Below are 21,278 nucleotides of genomic sequence, written 5' to 3'. Positions count from 1 at the left end.
GCTTCCTAAGGGCACACAAATGATAAATAACAGAGGAAATTACTGAACTCTGGTTTGTTTGGCATCAAAGATCATGCTTTTCCCATTATATTGTGTCCTTCTGTGTGCCATTCTGCCTTGGGTGGATGTGAGAATAGGCCACAAAGAGTAATGATAAGATGACTCCATGTGTAGCTCATCAATAATTCAATGAGGCAGGAGACTCAGAGCCTTTGGAGTTCAAAAGCTGTGCTTTCCATTAGGGTTGTTTCCTGTAGATTTAACATTACATTATTTCAGATTGCATTTTCAGAGAACATGGACTCTTAGAGATGGACATCACCTTCTCTACGATGAACTGTCTTAGCAGCATTGTTGCTTTTAACTCTGGTGGTACCAGGAATCACCTAGAGGACACTTTCACCTCCGATTCATGCCTTTGTCTGGAATAGGTCTCATTTGAGTAGTGGCCAGGGATGAGAATCACTATAGCCAGTGTTCCAAGGTGAGGTGTCCTTTTCAGACAGTCTGTAGACCTCACATTTTTTCTCTCTTGATGAAAGTTGGGGCTTTTGTCCAACTTAATCCATGTATGTCTTATTTTCCCCATGATTTTTCAAAAGTTATCAATTGTGGTTGTGTTGTAACCTCCACAACTTCTTTCTAGATCGAGGATGTAAATATTATGATTTTTGAGTCTTTAATTCACTGTTGTGGATAGGACTACTTTTACTTTCTTCTTTTCTATCTTGGGTTTTTGTTCTTTCCTAGGGTGGCTTGCACTGATTTTCCATTTATCAATTGTAGGTGAAAATAAAAACGAATTAGCAGTAGTTAATTTGGGTGGCTTATCATCTCTCTGTTAAATGCTCATCATTAATTAAAATACTGAAAGCGGGATTGTACCTCTCTTTTTTTTCATCTTTTGGCTCATAATTACCTTACCCACCATCACTGTTCCTAGCCCGACTTTTCGCCTTAACTATTTCTACTTTAGTCTTCATGAAGCTGTATTATGCTTAAAATTTACATGTCTGTAAATTTTATGTGATGCAGAATCAGCATACTAAAGAATTTTAATTTTGTGAAGAATTGGTGGTGTTGGATTGCAATGGGGAACGGGAGTGATCTAATCTTATTTCTTTATCTGTTGGTTTCTTTCAGATAAGTTTTCTATTCAGGATTCAAACTTGATAAATTTAAATTTTAAGTGTCTTTAAAGGATCATTCTCTAGTTTACCTCAAACAGTAGTTTGTATTATTTATGTCTCCTTCCCTATAAGAGGATCATATGCACTTTTATTGCCTTGAGACTGGTAAAGAAGTCTCCAACCCACTAAAAAATTCAAACTTGACCACGGACTTATATTTAGCCAATAAAAAATAAATAGATGTGACCAAGTGCAAATTATGAGCAAGGTTTTAAGACCTTTAATGTGGTTTTGCCCATGCTTTCAGTGTTACCCTCTATCAGGAATGGCATGAAGTTGACCAGGGCTTCTCCTTCACCCTGAGTCCCAGAATGAAGGTACCTAGAGGGCTAGAGCCCTGCAGTGCCAAAGTCAATCTGTAATCAATACATAAAGTAGAAAGTAAAGAGTGCTCAGTAAAACAGAGATGCTTAATTAAGCCATTTCCATTTAAGAGTTCATTTTCTCCCTTAAGCTCAAAGAATTTCATTTTTCACAGAACCATCAAGTGTTAGAAATGAAAGTGATCTTAGAGACAATTTTTGTCAATTTCCAATTTATAAATGACAATACTAAGGCTCAGAGATGTTACATGACTTACTTACAAAGATATAATTGTATTAGTGTAATGTTTATATCTGGATAGGGCTAACTGCTGATAACATAACCCTACATCTTAATGGCTTATAAGAAATAATAAAGGTTTCTTGTTTGCTTATATCATAGTCTATGTGGGTCCTTGGGCATGAGACTGGCATGTTTCATGCAATCACCTTGAAACTCAGTGTTTTCATTATCTTATAGGGTCTTAGAGACATAATTCTCTGCATTTAACCAACAGACATAAAAAGACTTGCTCTGAAGTGCCTCAGATCCAAAGGGATGAATCATTTTTATTCATCTGCTGTGGATGAGAATTGACCTTATGAACCCATCTAGCTGCAAAGGAGGCTGGGAAATGTAGTTTAGCTGTGTATCTAGGAAGAGAGAACAGGTTTGGTGCCCATATATTCCATATTGCTGCAATTGTTCAAGTGTCAGAACTGTTGGCATCACCTGAAAAATTGTTAGAAATGCAAACTCTCAGGTCTACCCAGACATACAGAATCAGACTCTTTGAGTGATTCTTGTGATTTTGACATATGTTAAAGTTTGAGAGCTACTGACATATCCTGCTAGATATAGTCCGGTGGTTCTCAACCCTGGCTACGTGTTAGAATCACCCAGTGAAACCTAAAGCAAAGTAAAACAAAATAAAGTTGCCTGACCCCACTCTGATTAATCAAATCAGAATTTGTAGAGGGTGATCCAGGCACTGGTATTTAGAAGAAAAGTTCCTGGTATTCTAAGTGTGCCCAAAGTCTGGAACTATTATTGTGAATGTTAAAAACTACAGTTTATATTCCTTTCTTGCATAGTATAGCACGCAGCTTATTACCCATGTAACTTTGGATTAGTCAGTTAACTTCTCTGAACTTCTGTTTTTCTCATCAGTAAAATGGGGTATAATCTTGAATCTACTTTACTGAAGTGTGATGATTGCAAGAAATTGTGTCTATAAAGTGCTTATATAACAGCTGGCACATAGTCAGTGCTCATGCATAAAAAATAAAATTTTATAACATTTGGGTTATTCTATTGAGAGAACTATAGAGAGAAAAATAGAGTTGCTAAATCAGAAGTCAGAAGAGTATCACATCTTTCCCTAAATTTTTAGTTGTTTTCTTTCTCACTCTCTGTTTCAGCTTCACCCTAAGCTTAAAATTTGAGGCTTTGATTTGGAATTACTCGCCATTTGGGATTGTCTATATTATTCTTTTCTTTCAGGGGCTACATTCCCTAAGCTTCCTATTGGGCCTTATTTTAAGCACTGAATTTGGACAGGACATTGATCTAATGTGTTAAGTGAAAACAAGGGGGTGGGTTTTCTTACCTTCACAATTGCTTGTCAACCATGTGGTGTTTATTTGCACCTGGACCCCAGGAGGCTCATCATCATCTGTGAGTGACACCGACCAGGAAAATGAATATAAGAAAGTGAAAATCAAAATCAACAAAAAACTATGAACCAGAGACACTTTTTGGGGGGTGGGGGGCGGGAGGGGAAGGATTGGGGTCAGAATGGGGCGTTTGCAATTGTATGGGGGAATATAAAAATAAAATTTAATAAAAAAAAAAAAAAAAGAATGTAGAGATGCATGTTGCCTTGTATTTGGTGGGCTGCTAGAAAAGAGAAAGAGCTAAAAAAAAAAGCAAGTCGTGGTTGCTTAGGTTTGTTTCTTTTACACGTAGCTTGCTGATAATGGTGAATTTTTTTTTTAAAAGATGTATTTATTTATACATACAAGAAGACTGAGCGGGGAACAGAACAGGCAGACTGACTGAAATACACTGCTGAGGAGAACAGCAGGCGAGCAGGAGAGTCAGGAGAGAGTCAGGTTTCAGCTGTGCTATGTTGGCAGCTCTCTGGCCAGCCAGGGATTGAACTTGAGCTGCAGAGGCTGCAGACAGCTTCATACGTTGTGTCTTAACCACTTGCACCCCCAGAGAGGCCCCATAATGGTGAAATTTTATTAAGAGTCTGGATCACCTAAAAAATGCTCAGGATATTCACCCATCCACTGTGGCCTTTTAGCGGGACAGCTTAATCCTGCAGAATTTGCAAGCAAAATAGCTCATTGACAGGGCAAAATAGCTAGCTCATTTACCCTTATTTCAATGGAATTTAGGTTCTACCTCTACTTAGAATTAAGTGTTCTCTTCTGGTGTATATCTGTAAGATTAGCTAGAATATTGGATAAAATCTTCTATTGGTTAGTAAAACACTCTTCAATTTGTGGTTGAAATAACTGTGCTTTAAAGAAATGCTTTGAATGACAGTGGTGATGGATTAAACTTGGAAACAAGACATAAATGGGTCCTATACTTGACAGAGAGCAGATGAATCATGTTAGGGTTAATATTCTGACAGCAAAATGCTTGCATTTAAACTTCTGAAGGGCTATATATAGTTCTGTCTATTCAGATATCCTTGCAAGGAGAATTTAAGATCCTGTTAGGATGCTGGTTTTTGAGAAGCATAATTTCCAAGGAACTAATTCACAAAACTTGGTGTTGATAACTTTGAGTTCAAATTCTGATTCTATAATATTACATAAATCACTTAATTTCTCTCTGTAAAGTATGATTCACCATGTTTCTCTCCTAATCTCATTGTAGAACTCATTCAAATACTTCATATTTCATGGATTAGGAGAGAATGAAAAATATTTCTTACCAAATTAGAGACATTTTTCTTGAAAAAAAAATTCTTTACTCTCTGCCTGTTAGAAAAATGAAGAGTCTTAGACCAATTAGATACAGGAACAATGAGAAGCGTTAAGTACAAGCTAAGTTATAACCAAGTTCTGTTAAGGGAGTCAGACATCATTCACTTGGCTTTGATAATTCCTCTAAGCAAGAGGAAAATCTGACTTTTTAGGAAAGCCACTTTACTCTGTGGGCTCGTTATTTTGGCTGACAAATGGAGAGGTAAATTAACAGTGACTTTCCAGTTAAGAATACCGTGTATGTTTACCACCATAGGGAGCCAGAGTTTTGTCAGTTAGCATGATGGTTTTTTAGCTTTCCTTACTAAGATTTCCAAAGGAAACAAAAAAGGAGTAAAATTTTATTTCTATCAATGAAAAAAACCATTTAAGCTAGGGAGGTTTATTGTTGGCGCTGGCTGTTCTTTTAGAGGAACTTGATGAGACTGTGTTAAACTGTCATAGGCTGGCTTCAGGCATAAGAGGGAAGTTCTCGTATCATCATCAGACATTGAGTCAGCATGGACTCACTGAATATCATGAAACCAGCTAGTAGGGTTGTAAAGTGTTGAAGACATCCTAGAGGGGCAGTTAGCACTGCGAGTAAGGGGTTAGGGGATTATCTTTAGGAGTTGAATAGGACTAAGAGGAAATCCTAGCTTAGGATCCAATTTATGTGTAACTTTGGGCAAATAACTTAAATTCTTTGTTTATGGGCCTCCATGGTGGCTCAGGAGGTTGAGCACAGTGCCGTGAAGCTGTCTGCATCCTTTGCGGTGCGAGTTCGATCCCCGGCAGGCTAGAAGCAACCCACATGGCATGGCAGACCTCTTCTGTCTTGCCTGTTCTGTCCTCCGCTCTCTCTGGTGAATCTTCTTACCCTCGGCGATTATAGCCTGTACCCCACTTCTAAAAAAAAGTTTAAAAATTAAATTCTTTGTTTGCCTTTGAATTCCATTTTTTTTTAAATTGAGATATTAGTTTATAAAACTGTATGTGATTTAGGAGTATAGGCTAACTGCTCTTCAGATATACGTTACCACACCTACAATATTGTCCCATAGTCCATTAGGCCCACTCCTGCATTTGCTCCCCAAGTCCCCTCCCTCTGGTAGCCTCAATTCTACATTCAGATTTCTAGGGTTTGTTTTGGTTTAGTTTTGTTAGTTTGTTAGTTTTGTCAGTTCTTGTTTGTTTCTTTGTATTCCACATATGAGTGAGATCGTCTTGTATTTGTCTTTCTCCTGATTTATTTCACTTAATCCCCTCCAGTTCCATCCATGTTGTCACAAACGACAACATCTCATATTTTAAAAAAGGAGTTGAGTAGTATTCCATTGTGTGTGCGTGCATGTGTGTGTGTGTATACACACACATTATTAGCACTGTCAGCATAAATCGCTGTGTGCCTTGCTCTAAATGATATTGGGCCTCTGCGGTAGTGTTAGCACCTTTTGCAAACTTTTATGTTGGTGACTTTCCTGACTGCAGGAAATTAAAGATAGATTCAAATTTCCCCCACCCATCCCACGAAAAGTTAGTACATATTTCCCTGTCCCTTGAAACTCCAATGGTTCTATGACTTTACTTGACCAACAGAATGTGGCAGAAATGAAGCTCTGTAACTTCAGCGGTCGGGCTTCAGGAGCTCTGCGATGTTTAGCTTTTTTTTTTTTTTTTTTTTAAATTTATTTATTTATGCATACAAGAACTGGGGTACAGGCTAGAGGTGGGTTACAGGGGGTGAGGGAATTCACCAGAGACAGGGTGGGAAGCAGAATTGGCGGATCTACTGAAATACACTGCTGAGGGTTGCAGCAGGTGAGACAGAAGAGATCTGCTGCCCCATGTGGGTAACTCCCTGGCCTGGGATCGAGCATGTGCTGTAGAGGCTGTGGACAGCTTCACAGGTTGCGTCTTAACCCCTTGCGCCACCAGGGAGGCCCTGATGTCTAGCTTAGCTGCCTGGAATACTCACTAGCATCCAGCCCCCTGCTGTGAGAAAGCAGTCACAAGGCAACAAGGACCATAGCTCCTCTGACAGCCAGCACCAGTTCTCAGCCACGAGGGTGGCCATTTTGGATTAGGTGACATTATGTGAAGCAAAGAAACACTTGGTCTACTTAGACAAATAATGGAAGTAGTTAACTATCGATGCTTTAGTTCATGAAAATTTGGGGTGGTTTGTTGCACAGCAACAGATTTTTTTGTAGTTCAGGAGAGATAGTGCCCAAGAACTGGGACAGAAAAGGAGGAAAATTGCAACCTGATAAAAGAGCTAAGAAGAAAAGTTAAAAGAGCACACTTGAGAAGACTTCAGAGGACTCCCTGAATTTTGGGACTGAAAGGAGATGTGTTGCTCATTTATAAGGGATAATTGAAGTTATTGTACAGATTACATGAGATAATGTATGTGAAACTGTAATTTTTGGCATAAATACACTAACTAGTAGTCATTAATGTTACCCTCCTTGTATCTGAGGCTAGTGCCCTAGTTTGACACTCAAAAGAAAGCAGGCACATTCATTGTATACACATCTTATTTCCACTGCAAGATGGTTGCATTGAAGACTATAGTTTATATTTTTCTCTCTTTTTTTGAGTTTAAATGCATTTTATTTTTAGACAACCTATAAGAAATGTTTTCCTTAAAAACAATGCCTCCACTCCATATAAATCCAGGTAAAAATAAATGAAGACCTCAAGATGACAAAAGTCTCATCTATCCTGCTGTTGTGTGAATGAAAAGCAGCAGCTGGTTATATGACAGGTGATAGATCCAAAGTAATAGCCAAATTTATTAACAGTTTTCCATTTCTAAGCCACTTTTTTTTTTCATTTGTCTGGAAATGTTTTTATTTTGTATTTATTTTTGAAGGATAATGTTTACAAGATATAGGAATCTAGACTGGAATTTATTTTCTTTCAGCACTATGAAGATTTCATTCCATTTTCTTTTTTCTTTTTTTTTTTGCTCTTTTTTTAAAATTTTTTTTTAATTAATAAATTTTATTTTTATATTCCCCATACAATTGCAATCCCCCCATTCTGACCCCAATCCCTCCCCTCCCGCCCCCCAACCCCCAAAGAAAGTCACATATGGGGTGGCACTAACCTCCTGATAGTCCAGCAAAGCAACCATACCCTCTGGATTCATGCTTTCACCAATAATGTACTGGTAGTTTTTGAAATTAGCAAGGTTATGCTCATGTATTCTGCAGTTCCTGTCAATAAAGGTTTTCCTTTTTTAGTCCCTGTTCTTCAAGTTCGCCTTTAAGTGATTTCATATAATCTTTGATCTACTTTTTGTAGGCTTCTTTTCTGAAGCTGCTTTCCTGCAAGTGATGGCTCATAACAATCTCAACATCAGTGATTATTATCCTTTTGGTACCTTTGCCCTGAGGGCCTTCAGTGGAGGTGTTTCTACCAATAAGTGAGTCATCAATTTTACCCTCTGTCCTACTGACCTACTTCCTCTCCACCTCCAGGAACAGCCTGTCAGCGATGTCCCGGATCTTGTAGATGTGGCAGAACATCTCATCATGACCGGTGAGAGTCATGGCAGGTCATCTTCATGATGCCTGGAGGGAATAGTGGGCAGCGCTAACTTAGCAGGATCCTGTGGGACAGGGTTGGGAGAGTGTGGAGTGGGAGGAAAAGTGCTTACATTTCTTCATGTGATGTAGATGCTGAATAAATACTTGTTGGTTTATTGCCTAGTAGTACAGCAGACTATATCACATTTCTTGTAGGAGTCTAGTCTCATTCATTTTAGGCTCTTGTGTTAGTGTCCGATCATAGCTGAATTTCTAAAGCTGAAGGACAGGTCCTCCCCGGTGGCTCAGCGGTTGAGTGCTGGGCTACGAAGCTGCCCGCAGCCTCTGCAGCACCGGTTCGATCCCCGGCTGCCAGGCGAGGGTCCCACATGGCACGCAGACCTCTCCTGCCACTCCCGCTGCTCCCCTCAGCAGTGTACTTCGTCATTCTGCCTGCTCTGCTTTCCCCTCTGGCTCTGGTGAATTCTCTCACCCTCCCGCACTTCTGACTGTACCCAGTGCTTGTATAAATAAATAAATCTTAAAAAAAAGAAAAAGAATTTCCTTGAGAAAGAATAAATTATTAAAAAAATAAAGCTGAAGGACAAATTGATTGAGTTTCAACTAGCATGGACACTTATTAGAAGGATACATAAAACCATATGCTCTGTTGTCAAGGAGATTGTTCTCTTTTTTCTTGACCTTAGATCAGTTACACTTGTATCATGAACTCTAGGTTGCCTTTCTCTGGAGATATGGACAACTTTGTTCAAAGTCAGACACCATAACAGACCCATAATTACTGGCAAAATAACTTTAAGAAAATTGAAGTAGTATTGCTTTACATTCTTATTAGTGTTTTGGAAGACTAGGATCTCCCCCTTCAGGTGTAGTGACCAGAGTGCACCCCCCACCAAGGCACCCAGAATCCTCCACCATAGTCCACTGGGTGCTTCTCATCCCCTCTTCCTCTCTGGATGTCTCAGTCCTATCATCAGCTTTTTTTTTTTTTAATCACCCTACGAATTTTATTTATTTATTTTTAAATAAATTTTATTTTTATATTCCCCATACAATTGCAACCCCCTTATTTTGACCCCAATCCCTCCCCTCCCCGCCCTGCACCCCCCATAGAGTGTCTCTGGTTCATAGTTGTTTGTTGATTTTGATTTTCACTTTCTTATAGTTATTCATTTTCCTGGTTCCTTATTTAAGTTTTCTAGATTCCTGCTATGAGTGAGACCATCCAGTATTTTTCTTTTTCTTTCTGGCTTATTTCGCTGAGCATGATCCCTTCCAGCGCCATCCATGTTGCTGCAAATTGCATGTGTTTATCTTTTTTGATTGCTGAGTAATATTCCATGGTGTATATGTACCACATCTTCTCGATCCAGTCATCTATTTTTGGGCATTTGGGTTGTTTCCAAAGCTTAGCTATTGTAAACAGTGCTGTTATAAACATAGGGGTGCAGGTGCTCTTTGGAATTGATGTTTCTGTGTCCTTTGGGTAAATACTTAGGAGTGGAATTGCTGGATCATATGGAAGCTCTATGTTTAGTAGGTCCAGAAATCTCCACACAGCTCTCCATAGTGGTTGGACCAGTTTGCACTCCCACCAACAGTGCAGGAGAGTTCCTTTTTCTCCACACCCTCGCCAACATTTGTTGTTGCTAGTTTTTTTAATATGTGCCATTCTCACTGGTGTAAGATGGTATCACTTGTAATTAGGGAAATGCAAATCAAAACTACCCATCATCAGCTTTTATTTATTTTATTTTTTAAAGATTTATTCATTTATTTATACAAGCACTGGGTACAGTCAGAAGCCTGGGAGGGTGAGAGAATTCACCAGAGCCAGAGCAGGGAGCAGAGCAGGCAGAAGGACCGAAGTACACTGCTGAGGGGAGCAGTGGGCGGCAGGAGAGGTCTGTGCGCCATGTGGGACCCTTGCCGGTGGCCGGGGAGCAGCCGGGGATCCAACCGGCGCTGCAGAGGCTGCAGGCAGCCTCGAAGCCCAGTGCTCAACCGCTGCGCCACCGGGGAGGCCCCCATCATCAGCTTTCAAAGGTTGGCTTTAAAGTTTGCCTTTGACCATTTATTTGGTTTCTCTCTATTCTCTCTATTCGTTTCTCTCTATTCTTTCTATAAGTGACACCCTCTGGTATTTATCTTTCTCCTTCTGGCTTATTTTGTTAGTGTACTCTCTTCCAGCTCCATCCATTTTGGCAAAATAACTTCATCAGGTATGTAGAGTTGAATTCTTATAAGTAGGCTTGAAGCTATGACTGTATGTGATTGGTCCTCTCAAGTACTATCTTTTCTGATTGGCTGCTACCACCTGTGGCATATATGTAAACAGTGGCGAGGGTCTCCTCAATCAACTGAGTGTGTTTCCAGCACTGCTCTGCTGTCAGTCAGGTCCGGGAGTAGTCTTGATCCGTTATGACAACAGCAAGCAAGGGGTGTGTGTGTGCGCGCGTGTGTGCGCATATCTGGTTGCTAAATATTAAGTATAGCAAGGCTCTCTGGCCAATATAGTCTAATTTCATTTAGAGTCTGGTCACTTACATCTATTCATAAGAAATTAAATTCCATATGTGTGGAGGAGCAGGTATTTTATTTCCAGGAGGAACAATAAACAATTTTAAATATCTATTTAGGCAATGCATGTAAAGTCTCCTCCAGCACATTCCATTCTTCACCAGGAAATTCTGGTCTAAGAAGAACAAAAAGACTTAATAATCAAATTCTTTAAATAGAATGTGTGAAATGATTAACTGTGACTCTTTGAGATATATTGATACATGATAGAATAATTTCTATAAATTATTTGGAGTTAGAAATTCTCTCTTGAAATTCAGATTGATGATTGGTTTTAGACAGTGTCCCTCTTTCAGGAGCTTAAAACAGGACTAACTTTATAAACTTAGTAACTAATTATTTATTTGGTATGATTTGGGTGGCACCAAGAAGGATTCTATACTTCAATACAGTTTTCCTACCCAAATGACATGGGTTCTGAAACTCTGTCATTAGAGAGACTCATTCTTTTAGGTTAGACAGGGCCTCCTTAACTAGCCCTCCTTGTAAAAGTAGATAACATCACGTATATTTTGAGGTGAACTATCTTATTCAGTTACCCCTCCATCTCATGATGAGGAGTGTGTATGTGTGTGTTTGTGTGATGTGATTTATGTGTGTGTGCATGTGTGTTAGGCACACAGGGTTGCTGCTGTAGGCCACTGTCCACACAAAGAGAGTGTTGGAGATTGGCCGGGGAGGAAGCATCTGTGAGACATCAAAATTTTGCACAGGGTCTTATTTTATTTATTTATTTATTTTTACTGAAGTACACTGTTTTGCATCCTTATTAGAAATTTGTCACTATAAGATATCTCCCCTCAGGTGTAGTCATTGTAGCACTCCTGCCACCAAATCACCCATAGTCCTTCACCATGATCCATTGTGCTCTCTCCTCCCACCCTATCTGCCCCCCTCCCTGATGCCTCACATTTATGGTCAGCTTTGAAGGATTGGTTTTGAAGTTTATCTTTGATTATTTGTTTGTTTCTCTATATTCCACATATATGTGACACCATCTGGTATTTATCATTTTCCTTCTGGCTTAATTTGCTTAGCATAATCCATAGGGGCTTATTTTAACAAGTTCTCTTTTGGGGATACAGCCTTAGTTTCTCTCAGTGATCATAGTTTAAAACCCAGGTACACATTCTGATTGGTCTATTATCATGTGCCGTGCCTGCAGTGAATCACAGATTTAAAGACTTGCGATTGGTCAGTTGGGTCACATGCCAAAGACTTCCTTAATGCAGGGGTAGGAGGTACACTGCAATTGACAGCCTCACCAGAAGCATCTGGTAAGAGGGCTCCCCAAAGGTAGGTTTCCTAGAAAATAGAGGTTGGAAAAAGTCTTGGGAGGACAGAAATGACTCTAACTGGACTCTTCTGTCTCAAAAGCATCTCCACTTAGAGTTGTAAAACAATTTATTCTAACCCGAAGGGTGTACGCCATCCAAAGGGTTTACAAGAGCAAAATATGTGCACTACAAGGGAAAAGATAATATTGAAACTGAGCCTCTCTGGTTGAGACAAAAGTAATCAACATCAAACAGATATATTTGACCACATGATATGATCACATAAGTTTGGATCGATCATGAATGTGCTAATGATGAGACCAAGTAAGATATTCCATTATTCTGCATTAAAGGTGTGGCTTCGGAACTATATTTTGAATAGAGTACTTGAAGGGGGATGAAGACTGGTTTGGGGAAGGGTGAATAAATCTTACCTATAACAATGATTTGTGGCCTTTCAAAAGGGCTACATCACATAAATATATTCACTATCATGGGGGGAGGGATTAGGAAGATACATCTAAAAGGACTCTTTCGGAGGACAAAAATTAAGAAAAAAAGGTTGAGAAACACTGTTCTAGATCTAAACAAGTTGGTGTTTCTTAGGAATATATGACAGAGGTTGTGAGACTTGTGGTCAGAGATGCAGTGTGAGTTGTGAAAACAGTGTGATTTGTGTTTGAATCCAACCCACTTTCTGGTGATGTGGACATGAACAAGTACCTTAAGCCCTCTGCACCTTAATTTCCTTCTAGTAGCATTTACAGTAATCTTTGCTTCAATTATGGGTCCCAGACAACCATTGTTCTGCTCGCTGTCACTACAGTTTATTAGAATTTCATTAAGTAAGCTTACGTCGTTCAAGTCTATTGTTCTGACTTCATTTGCTCTTCATGTTTTTGAGATTCATCCATGCATGTATGTATTAGTATTTCATTCCTTTTTTATTTCTACATTGTATTCCAGTTATCAAGTCATAGGTATTTGGATTATTTCTAGTTTGGGGATAGAACACCTTGTGAATAAAGTTGCTACAAACATTTGTGTATGAATCCTCTTAGACATATCTTTTCTAACATTTTTTTCATATTTCTTGATTCCTGCTGCTAGATGGCATTTGATAGCTGATATACTCTCTGTTTAACACAAATTTAAACTACATCATGACAAAAAGACAGAGGCAATAAAAAAAATATTTAGTAAATTCTTTTGGAAATGCTGAAGATTTTTAATAAGTATATATTGCTTGAAATAGCATTTTTTAAAAAAGATTTATTTATTTATTTATACAAGCACTGGGTACAGTCAGAAGTGCGGGAGGGTGAGAGAATTCACCAGAGCCAGAGCGGGGAACAGAACAGGCAGACAGACTGAAATACACTGCTGAGGGGAGCAGTGGGTGTGGCAGGAGTGGTCTGTTGTGCCAAGTGGAACCCTTGCCTGCGGCTGGGGACCGAACCGGCGCTGCAGAGGCCGTGGGCAGCTTCACAGCCCAGCGCTCAACCACTGCGCCACCAGGGGAGGCCTTGAAATAGCATATTTTTAAAAATACCCGAAGTATAGAAAAGTATGTGATCATATTAATATTAAAATGTTGTAAAATGAATGTGTAATTATATAAAATACAAAATTAGTTTCAAAGCATTTTTGGCAAATTTATTATAAAAACCTTAATTTATAATTCCTAATTCAGAATTCTAGACAGAAAATATCATTAGGGAATTGATCATTAAGCAAATAAACTTCAGGTAAACACATTTTTTTAGGCAAATTTATACTAGGCAATTTCATTGTTAGTGGAAAGGAATTTGTGATTAATTGAACATAGATGCCAAAAGGAGAGATCAAAGCTGGAGCGATTCTTGGATTTCTCTTGTGGATGACCTGGGAGGGAGATAGAGCTATTATTCATGCAGATGGGGAGCACAGGAGGAATCAGGATGGAGAATGGAGGAGGGGATATGAGTTCAGGTTCATTTGTGCCGAGTTTGGGCTGCCTGGGAGACAGCCAGAGATAGGCGGTCAGTAGGCAGTTGAATTTATGGAGCTCAGGGTCTCCCACCAAATCAGACTACCTCCATAAAGAAGCGCATGTGATGGTGAGAATATAACCTTGTTTGGGAATTGTATTAACTCCTAGCACTAGGGAGACTGCAGTTGTGCTAGCTCTAGAAAAGGTCCCATAAGCATCTTGAATGGAGAAAATATCTCCAAGAAACAAGAGAAAAATTTAAAAATAAGCATTTCAAAATATTGAACATAAATACTGGAATTGTATTTTGATTTTTTAAAATGAAAGCTGTCTAAGTAACACCCCTGCTCTTCTTGGCTGGCTGGCAGGCTGTCAATCTGCCTGACATCCCAAGGCAGGGGTTAGCTTTCGGAGTGGGAAAAAACTCCTTCCGTAGCATCTGGTCAGCGGCACGTGTCTTGCAGTGTGGCACTTTGTCCTCTAGATGGCGATAAATCTCCATCTTTGGTGTCTCCCCTGCTGGGTCTAGGTCCCTCTGAAAATTGCTTTCGGGTTGAGAAAAATGAGAGGTATTTTTTTCAGAATTGACTGGAAGCTGCTGAGAAAGCTCTTCCTTGCCTCTTAGTTCTTGAAGGGCCTTTGAAACACTGGCAAGAGTTCAGTGTTTGGAATATTGAAATCTAAGTGAGGAAGCAACTGCTGCATTTGTTAGTACCCTGGAGCTGGGATATACCTGTTTGGAAGGGAGGCTGTGTAAAGAGCTCCCGGGGCAGTTTTCCTGTTGATCAGGAACCACCTCTCTCCTGTGGCCTAAAACCTGATAGGTCAGTCCCCTCTGGACAGGAGCAGGTGCTCATTCCTCTGTAAGGCAGCTAACACTGACACGAGCCAAGCTCTGTGTCTTTGCCTTTGCTCTTATCTGCCATATGTCATGATGGCCAGGTGTTTAGAAGTCTCATTTAACCCTCCAGGTAGGTTCTTTTTAAAATAAATGAAAAACTGACAGCCTTCGCGGAGAGTCGCCGCGGTTTCCTGCTTCAACAGTGCTTGGACGGAACCCGGCGCTCGTCCCCCCCGCCGCCCGGCCGCCGCCGCCCGCTGCTCCCGCCCACAGCGCGGTCCGATCGCCCCCAGCTCGCCGCCGCCATGACGACCGCGTCCACCTCGCAGGTGCGCCAGAACTACCACCAGGACTCGGAGGCCGCCATCAACCGCCAGATCAACCTGGAGCTCTACGCCTCCTACGTCTACCTGTCCATGTCTTACTACTTTGACCGTGATGATGTGGCTTTGAAGAATTTTGCCAAATATTTTCTTCACCAATCTCATGAGGAGAGGGAACATGCTGAGAAACTGATGAAGCTGCAGAACCAACGAGGTGGCCGCATCTTCCTTCAGGACATCAAGAAACCCGACCGCGATGACTGGGAGAACGGGCTGAATGCAATGGAGTGCGCCTTACACTTGGAAAAGAGCGTGAATCAGTCACTACTGGAGCTGCACAAACTGGCTACTGACAAAAACGACCCCCATTTGTGTGACTTCCTGGAGACTCATTACCTGGATGAGCAGGTGAAATCCATCAAAGAACTGGGTGACCATGTAACCAACTTGCGCAAGATGGGGGCCCCCGAATCTGGCATGGCCGAGTATCTCTTTGACAAGCATACCCTGGGAGACAGTGACAAGAGCTAAGCTAAGCCTTAGGCTGGCTACTCATAGCCAGGGGGTGACTTTCCTGGTCACCAAGGCTGTGCATGCATGTTGGGGTTACCTTTACCTTTTCTATAAGTTGTACCAAAACATCTACGTATAGCTTTCATTTGTACCATTCCTTCAAATAAAGCAATTTGGTACCCGTAAAAAAAAAAAAAAAAAAAATAAAATAAATGAAAAACTAATACAGACAAGTATTAGTATTACGCCGGAGTTGGAACACTCAACCACTATATTGTCTCAAGGACAATAACTAAAAATACCTTCAAACCTTTGGAAAAAGGAGCTGAGTAATGGGTCGGGAAAGTATCTCTAGGGAAAATGGCTCAGGTTGTTAGAAGGGAGCATGAGGTACCCTGGAGGGGGTCAAAGAGGTCTGAGGTGTGTGTGAGAGCCGAGGAGGACATGGTTTTGTTTTCTGCATCAGCCAGGGGCCTGTTCCATCTGTGATTAGGGACTGGATTTTTTTTTTTAAAGATATATTTATTTATTTATACAAGCACTGGGTACAGAGCCATAGCGGGGAGCAGAACAGGCAGAAGGACCGAAGTACATACACTGCTGAGGGGAGCAGCAGGCTGCAGGAGAAGGCTGCGTCCCATGTGGGACCCTCGCTGGTGGCCGGGGATGGAACCGGCGCTGCAGAGGCTGCGGGCAGCTTCGCAACCCAGCGCTCAACAGCTGCGCCAACGGGGATGCCCGATTAGGGACTGGATTTAATGGTGGTTATGTGGCACCACCAAATGCATTCAGACTTCTCAGTTTGGTAGTGAATAACCTCCTTGGAAAACTGTCAATGAAGTGATGTGTTCAAAGAAGTGTGCAAATACAGACTAGACCTAGAAGTGAAATTGGCTGTTGCTGGCCTATTGTATTTTAGGGCAGGGGCAGCTTTTCCTTTCAGCTGTGTTTCAGAGAAAGGCCAAGTGTGATACACGAGCCAGGAGAGTTTGGGGCCAGTGTGGTGCAGGAGTGTCCACTGTGGTCTTTCATAAGGGAGTCACCACCGGCACGATTGCTCAGGTTTTCCTTTTGATAACACAGACAGCAGAATCAAGAGTATATTCCCTGCCCTTTCCCCAGTGTGCCTCTAGAATGATTAACTATGTTAACAATAGTCATTTATTGATTGTATGCTTGCTATGTGTCTAGCCTTGTAATGAGCCATTTATATGCACTCACTTAGCTCTCACACAACACCATCTGCAGATCAGGAAACTGAGGTTCAGAGTAGTTAAGTAACTTCCCAAAGGTCACACAGTAAGTGGCAGAGGCCTGGTGTGGATTACTCCTGAATCTTCCTCTTACCCACTCTTAGGCAGACCCTGCCTAAAGTCCTAAATTTGGTTCATTGGCTGGAATGGTCAGAACACTGCATTTCAGAGAAACAACTTCCGCGATTAGAAGCAGGTGGAGACAGGTACATAATTATGGCTGCAATTCTGAAATCACAGGTTCCTCTGTGCCTCTCCAGAGCAGTTAAGATTTAGGTTGCAAATAAGGTAAGTGCAACATAAAGGGAATTTGATTTAGAACTACCAGACCTGAAGGAATGATATTTCTACTCTCTGCCCACTACTGTGGGAAAGAGATTCCAAGGCTGGAGGGAGGTCGTGAGGTTGGCTACCAGATCCCAGTCCTTTGCTGGCCCTATGGCTATTGTTCATTTTATTGGTACTTATTCCATGGACTGTCTTTAATAGCAACATTGATATTCCTGATGCCATGACTGCAGCAGGAGCTTGTGGTGGATGGGACGGCTCAGTCCTGCTGACTGTAGCGTGGCTAATATTGCAGCCACATTCGTCTCAACCCCCCCGCAAATGCTCCTACTGTATTTTCAACATCCATCCTAAAAATGCTGTCAGTAGCTGTTTTCTCTTTTCCACAAGGATCCTGCAGTGCTTCACATGTATTCTTCCCACTGAAAGATAGCAGCTTGGTGTTATAGTTTATCCCCATTTACAAGATGGATAACATGAGCCTCCTTTCATATACCATGTTGCTCTCCAGAGACAAGTATGTACAGAAACACAGATGCCTTATTTATGAAAATATAGGGGAAAGCATTTTGAGTATCTACTTTTATCAGCACTGCATTTTCCTACTTAATATTAATCCCTGGTTCATTTTTGTTCTTCAGTAGAAACACATTGCCAAGTTAGCCAAGAAAGAAAATTAAGATGATGTCAATCATAAAAATGAGTTGCTTGTCTAAATGTTTTTATCTAAATGTCCTTTTCTGCATCTGGGCCTGACTTTACCTTACCATATACTTTTCAGGAAAAAATCATGTTCTTCAACCTATCAACTAACTGATCAAACTCTTTGTATATGGCACTATGCATGACTCTGGGGGATATGTGAATAGGTTTGTGCATATTTCCCTCCACAAAGAAGCTTACATTATAGTGCTATACATCTGAAATCTATATAGTGTTATAAACCAATGCTGCCCTCATAAAAAAAAAAAATTAAAGAAAGAGTTTACAACCTAGCAAGGAAGAAACCTGCCTCTTGATGGGTATGTCAGTAGAAATTCATTGCTTCTGTTGTTAGTTGTGACAGATGAGAGGCACAGAGATAGCCCCTAGAACTTCACAGGAAGGAAAAGACTAGAGTGGGCTGTTAAGAGACAGTTCTAGGAAGGGGCTCACTCATTCATCCATGCAACAAATATTTGTTGTGGCAGCCACTGTGCAGCTTGCTTGGCTATGATGATGGATTAGAAAAGTTCTTTTAGGAACTCTTTCAGATAGGGTGAAACATATATTAATAGCTGATAATAGTCCAGGCCTAGGTGACTGAGAAAAATTGCACAGTTTGCACAGTAAGTGTGGCCTGAGGGGGGAAAGGGAGGTGAGTGGGGCTGAAACCAGCCTCTAGTGTCTCCTCCAGGGGTGTGAGTATTTGAGGGGTTTTGGTCACCAGAGAGGTGTCTTTTTGTAAATCCTGCTGTAGCGCCATGTGTACAGTGCCTACTTTTACCATGATCAAATTTTTTTCTATTTATAAATTTTTTTTTATTTTTTAAAGATTTATTTATTTATGCATACAAGAACTGGGGTACAGGCCAAAGGTGTGGGGGGTGAGAGGATTCACTGGAGAGAGAGTGGGGAACAGAACAGGCAGATCTACTGAAATACACTGCTGAGAGGAGCAGCAGGCGAGTCAGGAGAGGTCTGCTGCGCCATGTGGGTAGCTCCCAGGCCGGGGATCGAACTCCTGCTACAGTGGCTGCAGATAGCTTCGTAGGTTGGGTCTTAACCCTAGTGCCACCAGGGAGGCCCCTATAAATTTATTTTTAAATTTACATACATAAAGACCTGGTCTTTTTTGTTAAATTCATGGAACTGTATATCCACCATTATACTCGTGGTATAGAATATAGGTCTAAAAATTTTTCTCCTACTTCATTATAGTCAAATGCATCCTCATCCTGGCCACTGGAATCCATTAATCAGGTCTCTGATCCTCCAGTCTGTGTGCCAGCGTATCATACAGGTGGAATCATACTGAAGGTGGCCTTGTGAGTCTGACCTCTTTCACTCAGCCTAATGAATCTGAGATTCATCCATGTTGTGTATATTGTGTTCATTGGTTTACTTGTTCCTTTTTATTACTGAGCTGTATCCATTGAACGAATTCACCAGTTTGTTTATCCATTCCCTAGCTGAAGGATATTTTGGTTGTTTCCAGTATAAAGCTGCAAAAAATATTTGCATATTGTTTTCATTTTAATGAACATAGTTTTTATTTCATTTGGATAATTATCTATGGCATTGCTGGCCTGTAATGGTAACATATATTTAACTTCATAAGAAATTAAAGAGAAAATAAAACTAAGATAAAAACAAATTCTTTATTTTTTCATATTTTTTAATTTATATATATTTTACATCATTGTTCATTTTTAAACAATATTTGCTTTTTTTTTTTCCTCCCTTGGGTGTAGTCCCCATAGAGTTTCCTTCATCAATGCACCCGTGCACCATCACCTCAGTCCCCTGTGCTCCTCCCTCCCTCTGATCCCTCTCCTTCCCCATCCACTGCAGGATGTCTCTGGTTTATAATTGTCTGTTTTTGTTTTGTTTTGTTGTATTTTGTATTGTTATTATTTTCCCCCTGATGTCTTATTTGATTCCCCTATATTCCTCCTATAAGTGAAACCATCTGATATTTTTCTGTTTCCTTCTGACTTATTTCACTGAGCATAATTCCTCCTAGCTCCATCTATGTTGCTGCGAATGGCATAAGTTTATCTTTTTTGATTGCTGAATAGTATTCCATTGTGTATATGTACCACATCTTCTTGATCCAGTCATCTATTTCTGGGCATTTGGGTTGTTTCCAGGTTTTACCTACTGTAAATAGTGCAGCAATAAACATAGGGGTACAGGTGTTCTTTTGAATCAGTGTTTTTGTGTTCTTTGAGTAGATATCTAGGTGTGGAACTGCTGGGTCATATGGAAGCTCTATTTTTAGTAGACTGAGGAACCTCCATACAGCTTTCCATAGTGGTTGGACCAGTTTGCACTCCCACCAGCAATGTAGGAGAGTTCCTTTTTCACTGCATCCTTGCCAACATTTGTTGTTGCTAGTTTTTTTGATATGTGCCATTCTTACTGGCGTAAGATGGTATCTCATTGTGGTTTTGATTTGTATTTCCCTGATTATAAGGGATAAAAACAAATTCTTTTAAAGTGATTGTACCAGTTTGTACTCCCACCAGCAATAGATAAGAGTTCCAGTTGCTCTGCATCCTTGTCAGCACTTGGCATTGCTAACTTTTTCATTTTTAAATTTAAGCCATTCTAATGGTTGTATAATGGCATCTCATTGTGGCTTAAATTTTCATTTCTCCAATGGTTATGTTAACATATTTCCATATACTTATTTGCTATTTGTATATCTTCTGGTTGAAATTCTGTTGCATCTTTTACTCACTTTAAAAATTGGGTTTGGGGCCTCCCCGGTGGCTCAGCGGTTGAACGCTGGGTTGCAAAGCTGCCCGCAGCCTCTGCAGCTAGGGTTTGATCCCCGGCTGCTTCCCGGGCACTGGAGGAGGGTCCCACATGGCGCGCAGACCTCTCCTGCCGCCCGCTGCTCCCCTCAGTGGTGTGCTTTGGTCCTTCTGCCTGCTCTGTTCTCTGCTCTGGCTCTGGTGAATTTTCTCACCCTCCCGTGCTTCTGACTGTACCCAGTGCTAGTATAAATAAATAAATAAATAAATAAATAAATAAATAAATAAATAAATAAATCTTAAAACAAAAACAAAAAACAAACAAAAAATGGGTTTGGCTGTTTGCTGTTGAGTTTTGAGAAGTTCTTTTACCCAGTCTAGATATAAATCCTTTGTCTAATATATAATCCATAATTATTTTCTCATAGTCTATGACTTGTCTTTTCCTTTTTTAGTTGTGTCTTTCTCAGGGCAAAACTTTAAACTTTTGATAAATTCCAAATTGTCAATTTTTTCATTTATTGACTTTACTTTTGGTATCTGATCTAAGACCTTGTCTAACTCAAGGTCATAAAGACTTTTCTCCATATTTTCTTCTAGAAGTTTTATGTCGTATATTTAGATGTTATCCATTTTTAGTTAATTTTTGTAAATGGCACAAGGTTTAGATTAAAGCACTTTTTTGCATATGGATGTAAGTTATTTCAGCATCATTTATTGAAAAGACTATCCTCTC

The 21,278-nt window shown here is 40.4% G+C and overlaps 1 protein-coding gene across 1 annotated transcript; it reads left to right on the top strand.

Moving 5' to 3' along the window:
- The first annotated feature begins 14,966 nt into the window (after positions 1-14,966).
- LOC119233647 (ferritin heavy chain) lies at positions 14,967-15,722 on the top strand. Its single transcript, XM_037496183.2, has one exon. It carries the CDS (start codon positions 15,010-15,012, stop codon positions 15,556-15,558), a length of 549 nt encoding a protein of 182 aa, XP_037352080.1. The 5' UTR covers positions 14,967-15,009; the 3' UTR covers positions 15,559-15,722.
- The last annotated feature ends 5,556 nt before the right edge of the window (positions 15,723-21,278 follow it).

The sequence above is a fragment of the Talpa occidentalis genome, unplaced genomic scaffold (assembly GCF_014898055.3).
Source record: "Talpa occidentalis isolate TD23 unplaced genomic scaffold, MPIMG_talOcc4v2.1 talOcc4.8, whole genome shotgun sequence".
In the NCBI taxonomy this organism is placed as follows: domain Eukaryota; kingdom Metazoa; phylum Chordata; class Mammalia; order Eulipotyphla; family Talpidae; genus Talpa; species Talpa occidentalis.
The sequence above is the reverse complement of the archived record's forward strand: the minus strand, read 5'-3'. Positions and strand labels throughout refer to the sequence as shown.